The 16652-nt window shown below is 37.5% G+C and overlaps 1 protein-coding gene across 7 annotated transcripts in view; it reads right to left on the reverse strand.

Annotated features, from left to right (window-relative positions):
• Window positions 1-16652, reverse strand: part of USP44 (ubiquitin specific peptidase 44) — a 52672-nt gene that overhangs the window by 5766 nt on the left and 30254 nt on the right. For all 7 annotated transcript variants that reach the window (XM_047867413.1, XM_047867407.1, XM_047867408.1 and 4 more), the window contains 3 exons: window positions 7334-8828; window positions 4698-4893; window positions 2456-2564 (listed from right to left, as the gene is read on the reverse strand). In XM_047867413.1, coding sequence (XP_047723369.1) covers window positions 2456-2564; window positions 4698-4893; window positions 7334-8758 — 1730 coding nt within the window. In that variant the 5' untranslated portion in view covers window positions 8759-8828. The remainder of the gene's footprint in view (window positions 1-2455; window positions 2565-4697; window positions 4894-7333; window positions 8829-16652) is intronic.

Below are 16652 nucleotides of genomic sequence, written 5' to 3' on the forward strand. Positions count from 1 at the left end.
TAATTAGTCCTCCAGTTTCCACTCCACTTGATTTTATGCACAATGGCAGGTCTTGCCTGACTTCACTAAACCTTTTGTTTATACCCTTCCCTGTTCCTTCCTCCATACCTTTGTTCATGTTGCTCCCTTAGGCTAAAGTGCTCCTCCTTCTGTACATGCTCCATTCATTCACTTAGTAAATATTTTCGGCCAAATACTATGCACAGAATTTGGTTCTGGGCCTTGGGATACAGGAATGAAATAGACAGCATTCCTGTCCTTACTGAGCTTCTGTTCCACTAGCAGAGGAAGAGAAATAAGTAAACTACTAATTGCAGGTGATGGGTTCTGCCATTTAAGCAGAAATAGGGTAATATGATAATGAGGGTTGGGTGGTACTACCTTTTTTTTTTTTTTTTAGAAAAAAAAGAGCTTGAGCAAGGGTGAGGGGCAGAGGGAGAAAGAATCTTAAACGCTCAGCATGAGCCCGACACAGGGCTAGATCCCACAACCCAGGGATCATGACCTGAGCCAAACGCGAACCCTTAACTGAATGGGCCACCCAGGTTCCCTGAGTGGTGCTACTTTTAAGTAGGATGGTCAGGGAAGTCTGCTCTAAAGAGATGACATATAAACTGAGATCTGAATAATATAAAGACCCCTATGCCATAAGAGAGGCTTTGGGAACATCAGCTAACTCCCTCTTCTAAGTCTCTGATAAATCAATTTGTATATAATTTGTGATACTTAGTATTTCTATTTCACCACTATTTCTGTGCATGCCTGACTAATCTTGAGAAAAGGAACCTACTTTATATTCCCCAAAGAATATAGAACAACATCTTGCATTAACCAGCACTCACATGTTATTTGCTGACTGTACCTTTAACAGCTTCAATAAGTAACTGAAATAACTGACTAGAGTTAACAGTGAATATCTCTGGGAAGTGGGACTGAGAGGAAAGAGGTACTTATTTTGGGCTTTTACTTTACCTTCTGTAAAGTTTGAATTAAAAAAATATATTATTGGGGTACCTGGGTGGCTCAGTTGGTTGAGTGTCTGACTTCAGCTCAGGTCATGGTCTAGCAGTTCGTGAGTTCGAGCCCCGCGTCGGGCTCTGTGCTAACAAACAGAGCAGCCGGGAGCCTGCTTCAGATTCTGTATCTCTCTCTCTCTCTCTCTCCCTCCCCCTCCCCTGCTTATGCTCTGCCTCTGTCTCAAAAATAAGTAAATAAATGTTAAAATAAATAAATATTTTAATTATTAAAAAAACTTTACATTTTTTAATGTTTATTTATTTTTGAAGGAGAGAGAGACAGAGTGTGAGGTGGGGAGGGGCAGAGTGAGAGGGAGACAGCAGGCTCCAGACTCTGAGCTGTCAGCACACAGCCCGATGTGGGGCTTGAACTCACAAACCGTGAGATCACCACCTGAGCCAACGTCAGACCCTTAACCAACTGAGCCACCCAGGCGCCCCAATTATTAAAAAAAACTTTAAACAAGCAAAACCCAATATGTATGAAAAACATGGTCTTAGTAGTTTTCAAGTCCTAGCACATAAAGTCATTTAAGAGAAGAATAAGCTTTAAGGTTAACATGGTTATTACAAAGTATGAAACCATATGCTTTGCTTAACCAACAGTTTTGCGAACTAATTCACCTGACTAAACATATTTCTGAACACTAGAATTTTTTTTTTGTTTTTGTTAACTGCTCTTAGTTGAACTTATTTTTCTGAGAATGAAGCAATTGAGCCAAATCCTCTAAGTTATAAAGACTTTTATACCCTCACTGAGCATATTTTAAACTCTACAAGCAGAAACTTACATGGAGAATAAGATTACTGAGCAGACCAAAATGGGAGGGGTCGACTCATTAGCAATGTATTCTACAAGGGAAGCAAATCAGAAGTTTAGTTATTAAATGTAGTGTTTACTGGTCAAGGCTAGAGATAATGACAGGATTTTTTTTGTCTTTAAAAAAAAGCAGAAGTAGGGGTGCCTGGGTGGCTCAGTCAGTCAAGCATCTGACTCTCAATCTTGGCTCAAGTTATGATCTCATGGTTCCTGATATCTAGCCCCACCTGGAGCTCTGCTTGGGATTCTCTCTTCCTCTCTCTCTGCCCCATGCACACACACTCTCAAATAAGTAAACATTTAAAAAGTAAGTAAATAAATAAGTGAATGCAGAAGTAGGTAGAAGTTATTAAGTCATCTGCTAGCACAGTATATACTACTAAAATTTGATTCATTATGTGTGTTAAGTTTTAAAGCATGATAAGCACAAGGAATGATTAAATTAGAAGTGTAAAGTTGGAGGGGAGCCTGGCTGGCTCAGTTGGTGTATCATGTGACTCTTGATCTTGGTGGTGTTAAGTTCAAACCCCACGTTGAATGTAGAGATTACTCAAAAATAAAAAATCTTTAAAACAAACAAACAAATGAAGCATGTAGTTATAATACCACTACTACTAACCTGAATCGTTTGAGATGTAGTCTGAGAACCTGAGGTAGGTGACAAACCATAAGCTGTTTTCGTGCTTCTGTGAGTACAACTGATTTTGAGGAAAACCTTCTACGTTTTGCTGTGACATCAAAGACAGAATGAGAATCAAATTTAGAGATACAAAGAAATGCTGAGTAAATATTTTAGACATGTATTATTAAACATCTTCTCTGTCACAGGCATTGTACTGCGCTAGAGATAAGGACATACTTGCTCTAAAAAAACTTGTAAGTACAAACATGCATACACACAACTTAAGAGCTAGTCAAGGTAGACAGACATGTACACAATTCAGTACATGATTTAATATAATCCTGCAAATAAGGCAACAGAATGATACAGTGCTACAATATTTAAAAATGGATTTGGCTATGCCAATTAATAAGAAAACTTTCCCTAAACATACTTTAATATACACTTCCCAAATTCTTCGTTTAAACAATTATCATGGTCAGTTCATTTACTGAATTTAATCAGAATCCCAGTGCTCAGAACACCCTTCCCCACTTCCTGACACAGCAGTCCTTTACCAGCTCTGTGTCTGAGGACTCCCTCGGTGTCTTGCTTTTGCTATTTTAGTACAAATCTTAAAACAGGTGGCATTTTAGATTCTTTCTGTTGTCTCCTCTGCTTCTCTTAGAGGTTCACCTATGAATTGTACCCTGCAGCTTCAGGCTGGGCCATTATCTACAAGTTTGCTCTGGACGCCTAGGAGCTGTCCTTCAACTTATACAGCAGCTCTGACTCCCGTCACAGCAATAGCTGCTTCTCCTGTAGGGGGTGGAACCAGTCCCCTATGAGGCTATCCTCTAAGCCATCTCCACTTGCCACCAGAAGACTTTCCTCCAAGTCTCTGCTCCTGACATCCAGGAATCCAGCGCTGCTGAATGTCCTAGACCTACATTTGGATTGTCTCCCTGAATATATGGCCCATGTATAGCTAGATAAGTGATGTCAACTCCCTGACTTATAATTTTAAACACTTGCCTGTATGTATTAAATTAGAGTAGCTCTTTTAGGCCTTTATTTGGTAGGCCCAACACACACACACACACAAACATATTATAAAATCATATTCTGTATTCATTCATAGTATCTTTCTATTCCCAGATTTGGTGATGAAAGCATCTAGGACCATTCACATTTATGTCCAAGAAAAAAAATACTTCACCATTTGAATTTGATAAGGTTTATTTTGTTCTAACCTCATAAATCTTAGGGTTATATATTTATAACAGTTCATATTAGACAGCACTCAGAAAATGTCAGTATAAGCCATTCTAAGAAAACCATCAATTGATGTGACATTTCTTCAATGCTGGAACATCCAATATTTCTTTTATATTACTTTAGAAGTTTAGTATCTAAAACCCTAGAGTCATTTTTTCCAGACATGGAAATTAGAAAGAATACTTGAAAATATATGGTATAAACACTAAGATGCCACATGTACATTGCTAGAAAAGATAGACACCAGCTAAAGACACAACAGATCTGTCATGGTTTTATATACAATTTCCCTGGAGGATGATGCTTCTCTTTAACTGCAATGGCTGTTTCATCCCCCAGTGCTGGGTTCCTGAGCTCACCTCTATGACAGAGTTTCTCATAATAGATCTTAATTGTCTGTTTCTTCCACTAGGAATGTAAGTACCTTAAAAAGTATTTTATTTCTATCCATAGCAATTAGAACAATGACTAATATAGAAGAGACAGTAGATGGTTTTTGACTAAATATTTGTTTTCATGAAACCAATTTCCATACAGCAGTCCCCCTATATATTATGTCCTATTATCTAGCTATGCATACACACACTTATACGCATATATTATCTATAGATCAGTGTTTTGATATGTAGCTAAAAGACTCAGCAAACATTACATTCAGTACTAAATAATATGCCTTCCTTTGACTATTCCTGTTGCTACTTTATTCTGTCTCACATATTAAGTTTAAATTTCTTATTTTATGAATTCTTTCTCTCCACAATTGACTATAGGATAAATTCTTTTAATGTCATCAGAAGGCAAAACAAACACATAGTTCACAAATGCCAATTATAAAGTAGAAACATCTATCCCAATTTCTTTTGATGAACTACCAAACTCTATTTCCAGAACTACTACTTCAGGAATTTTTTACGCTTCCTCTCATTTGTGTTTCTCTTTGCTAATCTTAGAAAAGCAAAGAGAATATATAGTCTCTACTTACAGTTACACTGGTCACATACGTAGATTTTTCCTTCTAAAGCTTCAGTTTCTGTGAATTTGGCCAACATTTCAGTAACCAGACATGGCTGGGAAGTAATATCTTTTCCACTGCATTGGTATCTTTCTGGAAATTCCAATGACAAGTCCCAGAAAGGTTCTATGGTATTTGATTTGTTGTCACATGCAACACATGTAACCTGAAAATAAAAATATTAGTTCCTCAGATTACAATCCTTCTGTCAAAACACTTACTCCTTTCACTATAGAGGTCAGTAAATTAGTTTTTCTTATGAAAATGCACCATCAGAATTCTGAATAATTTGCTTTGTATTATTTTCAGGGATTTTTTATTATTATAATTTTTCCTTTCAATGACTGTCATTAAACCCATATGTACTGGTGGGCTTTAACCAGTAGGCATTTAAAAAACTCCAAGGCCATTAGTCAAATCTGAATGTAGGTTTAAAAAAAAAAAAAAGACAACTGTGGACTCATTTAATTTGGTATGTGTGTGTGTGTGTGAGAGAGAGAGATTTACATGCATTTAATTTAATATGTTTAGATTATTAAACTTGTTCTTTGTCCTTTTTCCTTCCTCATCTTTCACTAATTTTCTCTCTCCAAATCCCTATAACCTCTTAACCATGATACAAATAAAATACTATTTGTATATTTTTATATATAGTATATTAGTACGTGTAGATTTTGAAGCCCTACCAACTGATAATTTCAAAAGCCAATACATTTAATGTAAATGGTGTCATCATACTCTCACTTAAAACAAACATCACTACATCAAAATCTTCACCAAATATAGGAACTACAAAGAATACGGGGCAGTTCTAACAACTGACATAGGAAATAGAGCAACTGGAAAGGGAAAGACTTACAACTTCAGTGAAACACTCAGCAGGATTTAATGTTGAAGACAGACTACAAATCTAATAATCCCCACATGATAGATTACTAAACTCTTTCATAAAGTTACATTCCTGGAACAGGCAACAAAATAAAGAAGCCAGGTCTAATGTAGATTTTAGATTTAACAAATTGACACAAAGAAAAGAACACTCTTGGTGTTTGTCTGGGGACTCATTTGGGCCAGGTTTTAACCTTTTGAGAACAGTTTATTAAAGGAACCAAGCATCTGAATCTCCTGAGATAACCATATTCCTAAGAGTTTATTACATGTCTAAAGGAAGAGAGCAAAAAGCTGGCATAAAAATTTGTATTAATTTCAAATCATCCATAAAAGAAAAAATAAACACACAGGCACTCTTGCACTATTCAAAATATAAAATATAAAATTCTTTCTGGAAAGGAATTTGTACTCAAGTATCGAAAGACCTACCTTTTGACAAAGTAATGCTACTTCTAGGGTTCTGTCTTAAGGAAATCATTAGAAAAATGAGAGGTGGAGAGGGAGAGAGAACCCCAAGCAGGCTCCATGCTGTCAGTGCAGAGCCTGACACGTGGCTCCATCCAATGACGCTGGGATCATGACCTGGGCCAAAATCAAGTCAGACACTCAACTGACTGAGCCACCCAGGTGCCCCAAGCTTCAAAAAAAAATTTTTTTTTTAATATTTAAGCTACATTCTAGCAAAGTATGCTAATGTTATAAAAACAAAAGGTGGTATCATTACTGTGAAAGTTGAAATGAGGAACAGAGGCAGGTGTGCAAGAGGAAGGAAATGACCTAACAGCCAATTGCCTAAAACAAAAAAATGTTTAAGATCTATGCTATGGAAAAGTAGAGAACCTTATGTCTAGTAATAGTTTACCAACAAGTCCACTCATTAGAGTTATTAATTGGATTAAAGATCCTGGTTTTGTGATTCCTTTTCACAACAAGGGAAACTTTTACAGCAGTAATTAAAATAAAGGAAAATCATTTAGGATTATTTTCAATGAAATCACACTTACTTAAAATTTCCCTACCTACTTATTAAAGCTTTCAGACCTTGCCCTCGTGGATTTTATAGAAAGTCTTCCAGGGCTACCTCTTGGTTCCTAAAATTATTCAAGTGTGTACCAAATCCATTCCCAGTACCGTAGCATCTTCAAATCTGTTCCCTAAGGCATTAAACCCTCTCTTCTCAATCTCTCAGAAAATGAATTTAATATTATCAGCCTAAGAAGCTTTGTTTCCTGATTCCCTCTTCCCACAAAAAAGGCTTTTTAAAAAATGTTTATTATTTTTGAAAGAGAAAGCGTGTGCGTGTGCATGCGCAAAAGAGTGGGCGAGGAGCAGAGAGAGGGGGGGAGACAGAGAATCCCAAGCAGGTTCCACACTGTCAGTGCAGAGCCCTGCACAGGGCTCGGACTCAGGAACTGGGTGATCATGACCTGAGCTGAAATCAAGAGTCGGACGCTTAACCAAGTGAGCCAGCCAGATGCCCCAAAAGCTTTGATACCATAGATGAAAAACTACTTCCAGTGATTCATGAAGGAAACACATAAATGAAACACTGTAAATGAATAAGCTGACTTCTTGACACATATTTGTAAAAGCAATCTATTTTGACCTGAAAACAGTCCTCTCTAACACACTAGATAAACAGAGAATACACATTTTTTTAGGCTTCGTTTTATGAATTCCCCAAGATGAAAGTAAGATTAAACACAAATCCATACCTGACTAAGTAGTTGTCCATGAAAAATATTATTCACAACATTCAGAACCTGTTTGATAAGTTTCCTTTGAGAAGTGGGGATAAGAGCTGGTAACCTAGTACCAGTTGTCTCTAGTTCATGTTGTATTTTATCCAAAAGTTCACAGAGAAATTCCTGAGCATCCTGTTGGGCATAACCACGAAAAGCTGGAATTAGTCTCCACACGGAGTGTAGCATAGCAAATGGTGAGACTAAGGCCCACTTTCCAGACCACATGACTTGGAACAAAGTATGCAATTCATGACAGAGAGAAATGTATTGTGAACTTGGTTCCTTTGGCTGAATAAGTTCCATCTTTCTACTCTTTGATGCTCCACCACTTAGTCCTAATGATAAACTTGGATGTCTGGAGGGAACACAGCCTGTATCTTTTTCTTGGCATTCATTCATTTGATATACTGTATCTGTGACTGGTGGATGCTTATAAGGTGATCTTGTCTTATCACTAGCTGTCACTGCCAGCCATCGGTTCAGATCAAGTTTTAAAAAACATTGCCGAAAAATAAGTAAATGACTCAACACTTGAAGAACAGAATTCATATAGCAAGTATTTCCCAAATTTCTCAATCCAGTTACACCAGGAGTTACTATTGGCCTTTGTTTACCTGAGGAGTCATTGGCTTTTTTTAATCTCACATCTTCTGAGGTAGGTACTACTTTATCTTTTGCTGGTGATGCTGGGGTTTGCAGTGGTACTTGAACAGGAACTATTTCTACTGTGGTAGACTGAGCTAGACCTTGCAAACGTAAACTCTTTCTTGGATGTATACTTTCCAATTCTGTTTTAACTTGATACTCTAATTCTTGTCGTCTTTTCTTCACTTCTCTTTTTGCTATTTTTTCCTGAAATTGTTCCTCTTGTCTTTTTCTTCCAATGGGTGATTGTTCAAACCAAGTTCGAAAGATTTTACCCATTAATATTCTTCTTCTATGCCAAAGAGCAGTATACATTTGATCTTCATTTTGAAGCAGAGATTGGGTGCTATCGTGTAAGTAATAAGTATCATCACTTGTACCCACAGACTGCAAAACCCTTCCACTACGAGTCGTGCACTGATAATTTTGACTTTTGATTGCACTTAAGGTACTTCGTAGTAACTTCAGGTCTCCAGTAGCATTATCATTAAGAACATAATCATCACAAAGGTAACAAAAAACATACATCTCATTCACCTCCAAGGCAACAGGATGACTGCTATCTTGAAAGTGCCTGACTGCATGTTCTTCAATATATCTTCCACAGGCAACATGAGAACAGCTAAGGCAAGCCCAAATCGACTCAGTTGTATTGCAGTCCACACAATGCCATTTCTGAGGGTTGAGGATGGAATGGTCTTGAGCAAGCCGCAACTGCCCAATGTGTTTGCACTTATCCATTGTTAACATTTATTCAGTCTAGCTGAGAAACACATAATCCAAACAAGTCTCTGTTCACGATACTTGAAACATCTGAAAACTAAGCAGAACAACATCAATTTTTAATAAAAGCCAATATTTTTCTTTTTTATAAGGTATTTTCCCAAGAAAAATTTTTATAAATTTGCTTCCTTTGCTCCCAATTTGTGGGCTGCCTGTCATAACACCATAGGCAGTTCTTACTTTTCTTTTGTTCCGAAGCTCTCTAATCTCTCATCTGCCTTGCTCTAAAAAAATACACACTTAACTTTCTCCAACAGGTTCCCTTTAAAAACTTTTTAATTTTCTGCCACCATCTACTGGTAGAAAGGGGGTAGTGCCCTCTTTTCAATGAACTAGAATAAGATCCATCCTTTCACCCAATAGTTGAGGGCAGTTTAAAGAACTACATTCCTTTTCTTAAAAATTAGGGTCGGCAAGACTCAAATATATCTCAGTAATGTCTACATTCTGAGACCCCTATCCAAATTGTTACTAAAGCATAATCATAGTTAACAGCATGAGTTCTGAAACAAACACTTAGAGATATGAATTCTACCTCTGCAACATACTGTTATATGTCTGATTTGAGCAAATATTTTAACTTCTCTAAATTTCTGTAAAACAGGGAAAAGTCATACCAACTTCAATGAAAAACTGAAAAAATATGAAATATTTAACACACAGTAAACCCCCAATAAATGGTAGCTATAATGGTAGCTACAGTGAAAAAATATGTATTTTAAGTAGGCTCTACGCCCAGTTGTAGAGCCCAACATGGGGCTTGAACTCTGAGATCGAGACCTGAGCTGAGATTAAATCAGATGTTTAACTGACTGAGCCACCCAGGTGCCCCTAAGATGAACAAATCTTAACATTCTATTATATTCTATTTATTCAAATAAATCACATCGATATTTACTTAATTACCATTTTAAATTTAGCTTTCCACTAGTAAATCAATAATGACCTTTAATTCATGGCTCTGTAACATACTTTGAATTTGACAGACTTGACAGTTTACCTTAGGGAGGGAGAAAGACAGAGACATGCTTTTGTGTTTGAATAGCCTCTTAGGAATGTACAAGGATACATAAGCAGAGAGAAAAAGAAAAATATGAAGTGGATGGCAATATAATAAATGTTTACATTCTGGTGGGCCTATGCACTATCTGAAATTATAAGCTTATTACAAAAACAAAAACAAAACCCCATCCCAACATAATAAAACAAAACAAACAAAACCTATGTGGTTTTGACCCAGAAACATGTTCCTTTATGAGTTAAGAGTCAGGAAAACTTCTGCTACAGGATCTAAAAATAGAGGCATTTGGCTGACTTAGTTGCTTTAGTGTGCAACTCTTTCTTGATCTCAGGATTGTGAGTTTGGACCCCACATTGGGTATAGAGATTACTTAAAAGTAAAATCTTAAAAATAGATAAATAAAAATAAAGATAGTAGGGGTGCCTGCATGGCTCAGTTGGTTGAGCCACTCTTGATTTCAGCTGAATGATCCCAGGGTCATGGGATGGCCTGAGTCAGGCTCCAGGTGTAAGCAGTGGAGTTCTGAGTTCCAGAACTCAGAACATTTTATGTAGTATGATCAATACTTTCAAACTTTTAGGGCAGCTGATAAAAGGACACTATCCAAAATCTATAAATAACTTATCAAACAACCTCCCTCAAAAACAAACAATCCAGTTAAGAAATGGGCAGAAGACATGAATTGATTTTTCCAAAGAAAACATCCAGATGACTGACACGTGAAAAGATGCTCAACATCACTCACCATCAAGGAAATACAAATCAAAACCACGATGAGGTACCACCTCTCACCTGTCAGGATGGCTAAAATTAACAACACAGGAAACAAGACGTGTTGGTGAAAATGTGGAGAAAGGGGAGCTTTCTCGCCCTGTTGGCAGGAATGCAAATTGGTTCAGCCACTCTGGAAAACAGTATGGAGGTTCTTCAAAAAGTTAAAAATAGGGGCGCCTGGGTGGCGCAGTCGGCTAGGCGTCCGACTTCAGCCAGGTCACGATCTCGCGGTCCGGGAGTTCGAGCCCCGCGTCAGGCTCTGGGCTGATGGCTCAGAGCCTGGAGCCTGTTTCTGATTCTGTGTCTCCCTCTCTCTCTGCCCCTCCCCCGTTCATGCTCTGTCTCTCTCTGTCCCAAATAAATAAATAAACGTTGAAAAAAAATTTTTTTTAAAAAGTTAAATATAGAACTACCCTATGATCCAGCAATTGCATTACTAGGTATTTACCTAGTAAATACAAAGGATACAAAAATAGTGGTTCAAAGAGGTATGTGCACTCCAATGTTAATAGCAGCATTATCAACAATAGCCAAATTGTGGAAAGAGCCCAAATGTCCAACAACTGATGAATGAATAATGAAGATGTGGGGTGTAGGTAACAATGGAATATTACTCAGCCATCAAAAAGAATGAGATCTTGAGGCACCTGGGTGGCTCAGCTGGTTAAGAATCCAACTCTTTTTTTTTTTTTTAATGTTTATTTATTTATTTTGAGAGAGACAGACAGAGACAGAGAACACGGCAGGGCAGGGGCAGAGAGAGAGGGGGAGAGAGAATCCCAAACAGGATCCCTTGGAGCCTGACTCAGGGCTCAATCTCATGAGTAAGATAATGACCTGAGCTGAATTCAAGAGTCAGATGCTTAACTGACTGAGCCACCCAAGCACCCCAAATGTCCAACCCTTGATTTTGGCTCAGGTCATGATCTCACGGTCTCATGTGAGATGGAGCCCTGAGTTGGGCTCTGAGCTGAGCGTGGAGCCTGCTTAAGATACTCTCTACCTCATCCCCATTTGTGCGTGTGTGCGTGTGCTTGCTCTCTCTCTCTCTCTCTTAAAAAAAAAAAGAATGAAATCTTGGAATTTGCAATAGCATGGATATAGCTAGACTGTATTATGCTCAGTGAAAGAAGTCAGTCAGTGAAAGACAAATACCATAGGATTTCACTTGTATGTGGAATTTAATAAACAAAACAGATGAATATAGGAGAAGGGGGAAAAAAAAGAGAGGGAAGCAGATGGTAAGAGATTCTCTAAATTACAGACAACAAACTGAGGGTTGCTGGAGGGGACATGGGTGGGTAATGGGCTAAATGGGTGATGGAGATTAAGGAGGGCACTTGTGTTGAGCACTGGGTGTTATATGTAAGTGATGAATCACTAAATCCTACTCCTGAAAACAATATTACACTATGTTAACTAACTAGGATTTAAATATAAATTTGAAAAGATAAATAAAAAATACATTTTTTTTAGGACAGCAATATGAATTTCAATGGTACTTAGGTGCCACCTCCAGGCATCTAAGAAAGCTGCAAAGGTGAAGTTGATTTTTGGTTCCTTCTCACCAATTTTTTTTTTTTTTTGTAAAATCTCCTAGCAATCAGAGAGCCTCTCCCCCTTCATTTCTTAACTTTCAAATGTAGGGTGAATCGTGAATATGGACTTAAGGCTGACCAGTCCCAACACTCACACGTGTACACATTTCAGGCACACATTTTTTCTTAAAATTTTTGAAGTTTATTTATTTATAAATAAGTAAACAAGCACAAGTGGGATAGGGGCAGAGAGAGAGGGAGAATCCCAAGCAGGCTCCACACTGTCAGTGCAGAGCCTAATGCAGGGCTCGAACTCATAAATTGTGAGACCATGACCTAAGCCAAAATCAAAAGTTGGACACTTAACCGTCTGAACCACCCAGACACCCCTTCAGGCTCATATTTCAAGTTTATTTCTCTTCCTTCAAAATTTCCTGAGGTCCAGAATCTGTTCAAATATAGTATTTTATTAGAACTCCTAGCATTCAACAGTAGTTGCTAATGGCAAAATTAAGACATCAAAGATTAATATGCTCCATTATCCTAAATCCTTCCACGTACTGAAGCTAAATATCTCATCCTTGACTCCTTTTTCTCTCTCCCTACACCAATCCTTCAGGAAAAAATGGTTGGCTCTATCTTAAAAATATATCGAGAACCCGACTATTTATTACCTCTACTGCTCTCACTCTGGTCCAAGTCACAATCAAGTCTCACCTGGATTACTGCAATAAGGCTCCTAAATGGTCTCCCAGCTTTGATCCTTGTTGCCAGCAAAAGTTTACACAGCAACAGCATGCTCTTCCTATAAACCTAGACCACTAGGGCCCAGACCTGACACTTAAGGGGGTCCCTGCCCTAACCCTCTCCCATTATGTGGAGTCTGCAGAGTCAGGGGGAGGTGGTCACCTGGAGCCTGCACAAATCCCAACTTCCCTTTTAGATCCATTCATGGGTACCTAAGACCCAGAAAATTCCCTGCCCTAATCATCCCCAAGCCTGCTTCCAGGAACTATGGGCAATAAGTCACTGAAAAACTCTGTAGAGAAGAATGACATGATCAGATATATAGGTCACAGATGGATCTGAAATGCAGACCCAGAGGAAGGATGAATGATTAAAAGAGATTATTACTCCAGATATAAGGAAATTAAAGCTGCAGAAGTGTTGAAGGAAAGATGGGAGCAGAGGTAGATTAGCGTCAAACAAACTTTGGCTTAAAGAACTGGTTCAATATGGAGATTAAGAGAAAAATCTTGGGTTCTCTTCTATCTACTTTAATGTGTTTGTTGTTGTTGTTGTTGTTGTTTTTTTTTTTTAAGAGAGAGAGAGCACATGTGAGCTGGGGAGGGAAGCAGAGGGGGAGAGAGAGAAACTTAAGCAGGTTCCACGCTCAGTGCAGGGGTCAATTCTGAGCCCAAAATCAAGAATCGAATGCTCATCCAACTGAGCCACTCAGGCCCCCTCTACTTTTGTTTTAAAAAGATTATATAAAAAATAAAATAAAAAGGATCATATAAAGAATACAGAGACAATTTAAACATTCCTTTCTGGCAAGTCAGACAATAATTATTAGTTCAACTTCTTGAGATGAAGATGGAAATGCTGCTTATTTACACTCAAGGGAAATTATTTCATTCTAAAATTTTAGAGGTGGTATGAGTTACACCTTGCATAACATTCAGAAAAGAAGACTCAAAAGAAAAGAAACTTCTAGAAAGAATGTATAATATAGTTTATTTTGGGGTTATCCATATTTTCAAATATCTAAATAAGCATGTTATACAATAAATTTTAAATATGCATACTAGTATATAATTTAGCACATATGTAGCTAAATTATACACGAGCCTCTTTAATCTCTTCTCTGTTCTGCAAATACATTCCTAATTGTTACTAAAAAATCTATTTACATGATGATGGCAAGGTTCTCACGGCCCTTCAACAGGAAGTGGCCTAAAATTGAACATTGTGATTCCATTCAATGAAAAACCCTGAAAAAAGTGAAATGCTGATCAGATGCCATCTCTCTGAGAGGCAATATAGCAGTGGAGAGGTATCACAACAAAATGGTTAGAAAGGACACTCTAGAATACAAATGACTGAGTTTAACACTTAGCTATATTTACCAAGTGACCTAGACAAATTATTTATACTCTACTTACCTCAGTTTTCTTATCTTTAAGAAACGGTGGTAAGAACACCAATAAGGTTGTTGAGGGAATCGGAGAAATTTATATCGATAAAGCACTTAGAATAAACCCTGGCACTTAATTATGTGGCTCTCAGTATCTTAGTTGACAATACTACTATGACTACTGCCACTGCTACTGCCATTATATAGGCTAATTTTCTTCTAGTTTTATCACTTTTAGCCAGGGATTCATTCTTCTCAGCCAAATGTATACTGAGCCCAACTAAGGTGCTAACTGAAAATGAAGGTATTAGCTGAAAACTAAGGTCTAACCTCTCCCAGGAGTATTTACTTTTTAAAAGGGGAGCTCTCAAAGATAAAATCTTTTTTAAAAAAAATCTAAAGAAGTGAAACCAGGAGCACCTGGCTGCCTCAGTTGATAGAACCAGAGACTCTTGCTTGATCTCAGGGTTGTGAGTTCAAGCCCTACACTGGGTGTGGAGATTACTTAAAAATAAAATCTTTTATAATGTTTTTTCATGTTTATTTATTTTTGAAGGAGAGAGAGACAGAGCGTGAGGGGAGAGGGGCAGAGAGAGAGGGAGACACAGAATCCGAAGCAGGCTCCAGGCTCTGAGCTGTCACCACAGAGCTCGACGTGACTCGAACCAGTAAACCACGAGATCATGACCTCAGCCGAAGTCAGAGGCTTAACTGACTGAGCCACCCAGGTGCCCCAAAAATAAATCTTAAAAACCAAAAGAGAGAAAACAAAATATTTTTGCATACTCCATGTAGAATCTGATAAAATATTACCTTATATAATAGCAACACACAATTAGTCAAGATGTTCTGAATGGAATCTATATACAAGGATTAAAATAATCCATACTATCATTTTCTCACACATTTAAAAAATGTTTCATACTTAAAGTTCCAATTAATATCTATGAAATGTTTTTTTAACCAAGTATGCTACCTTTATTTGAAAAGACAGATGGATTTATAATATTCTGAAAGCTTTGTTATTCTTCACTGATTAAAGACAATGAAATTTTTAATTGGTTCAAAGAAAACCATTCAAGCTATTTAAACTTTCCATGGCATATAACTGATGAACATTTTTATTTTTAAAATTCCCTGCTACTGCTATTATATAGCAAATCTCTACAGTTTAATAATTGTATTTGACTTATTGAAAGCTAATTATTTTATACAGAGTTAACATATAACAAAAGCAATTATAAAATAGAAAACTAAAATGACTAGAAGAGAAAGAAAACATAAGATCTTATTAAATATGGTATTTTTAGTTAAAAATTTACATCACACACAAGTATCAAATACATGGGTAAACTATTTAACTTGTAACAGTTCAACAGCACAAAACTGCTTATACTTACCACCCAGTGAAGACTCTCTGAAATTAATTTTCATTTACTCAAATGATAGCCCTTTGCAACATACAATCCAGGCTTTCAGCATGTAGTAATACCCTTCTGACATCTATTTCAATGGCTCATCCTATTGGCAGAAGTTCAATGACAGATGTAGGTAGCTGACCACCAGAACTTTTCTGAACCAGTCTCAGGCACACTGCAAACTCAGCTTACCTGTACATCTTGCTGTCACAGAGTTAGTTTCTCTTCCAATATTCTCGTATTTTTTAAAAATATTTTTAAATGTTTTATTTTTGAGGGAGCGTACGTGAGCAGGGGAGGAGCAGAAACAGAAGGGGACAGAAGATCCAAAGGGGGTTCTGTGCAGTAAACCCAATGAGGGGCTCAAACTCATGAACTACAAGACCATGACCTGAACTGAAGTTGGCCGCCCAACCGAGCCACCCAGACCCCCCTAATATTCTCTTATTAAAGATAGAGTAGTATTATTTAAGTACCCAGGCTATTTTGTTTTGTTTTGTCTTTGGTTTTACTCCTCCCTCCCATCCTTTTTACTCAAACATTCTTATCACCTATGTATAAAAGGTTATCACTCCCCAAGTCTTTATTCCTTTTCATTTGCAGAGCTATCATTCTTATTATGGACTTTACTGTATCATTCCTGAGGTACAGCAGTAACCTCCAAACTGGTTTCCCATCCTCCAGACTCTCATTCTCCTCCACAGTACTATCCTGCCAAACTAATCTTCCAAGTTTCCTTTGAGCCTTTAACTATTAGAATCCTCTGTTCCCCATAGTTCAATAAAACAGAGGATTTCTGGGGCACCAGGCTGGCTCAGTTGGTAGATCATGTGATTCATGATCTCAGGGTCAAGAGTTTGAGCCCCATGTTGGGTATAGAGATTAAAATCAATTAATAAATTAGCAAATTTAAAAAAATCTCTAACTCCCTAAAGGACTTGGGTTGTGCCAAATGTGAATCCTTTGTTTGTAT

The sequence above is a fragment of the Prionailurus viverrinus genome, chromosome B4 (genome assembly GCF_022837055.1).
Source record: "Prionailurus viverrinus isolate Anna chromosome B4, UM_Priviv_1.0, whole genome shotgun sequence".
NCBI classification, from domain to species: Eukaryota; Metazoa; Chordata; class Mammalia; order Carnivora; family Felidae; genus Prionailurus; species Prionailurus viverrinus.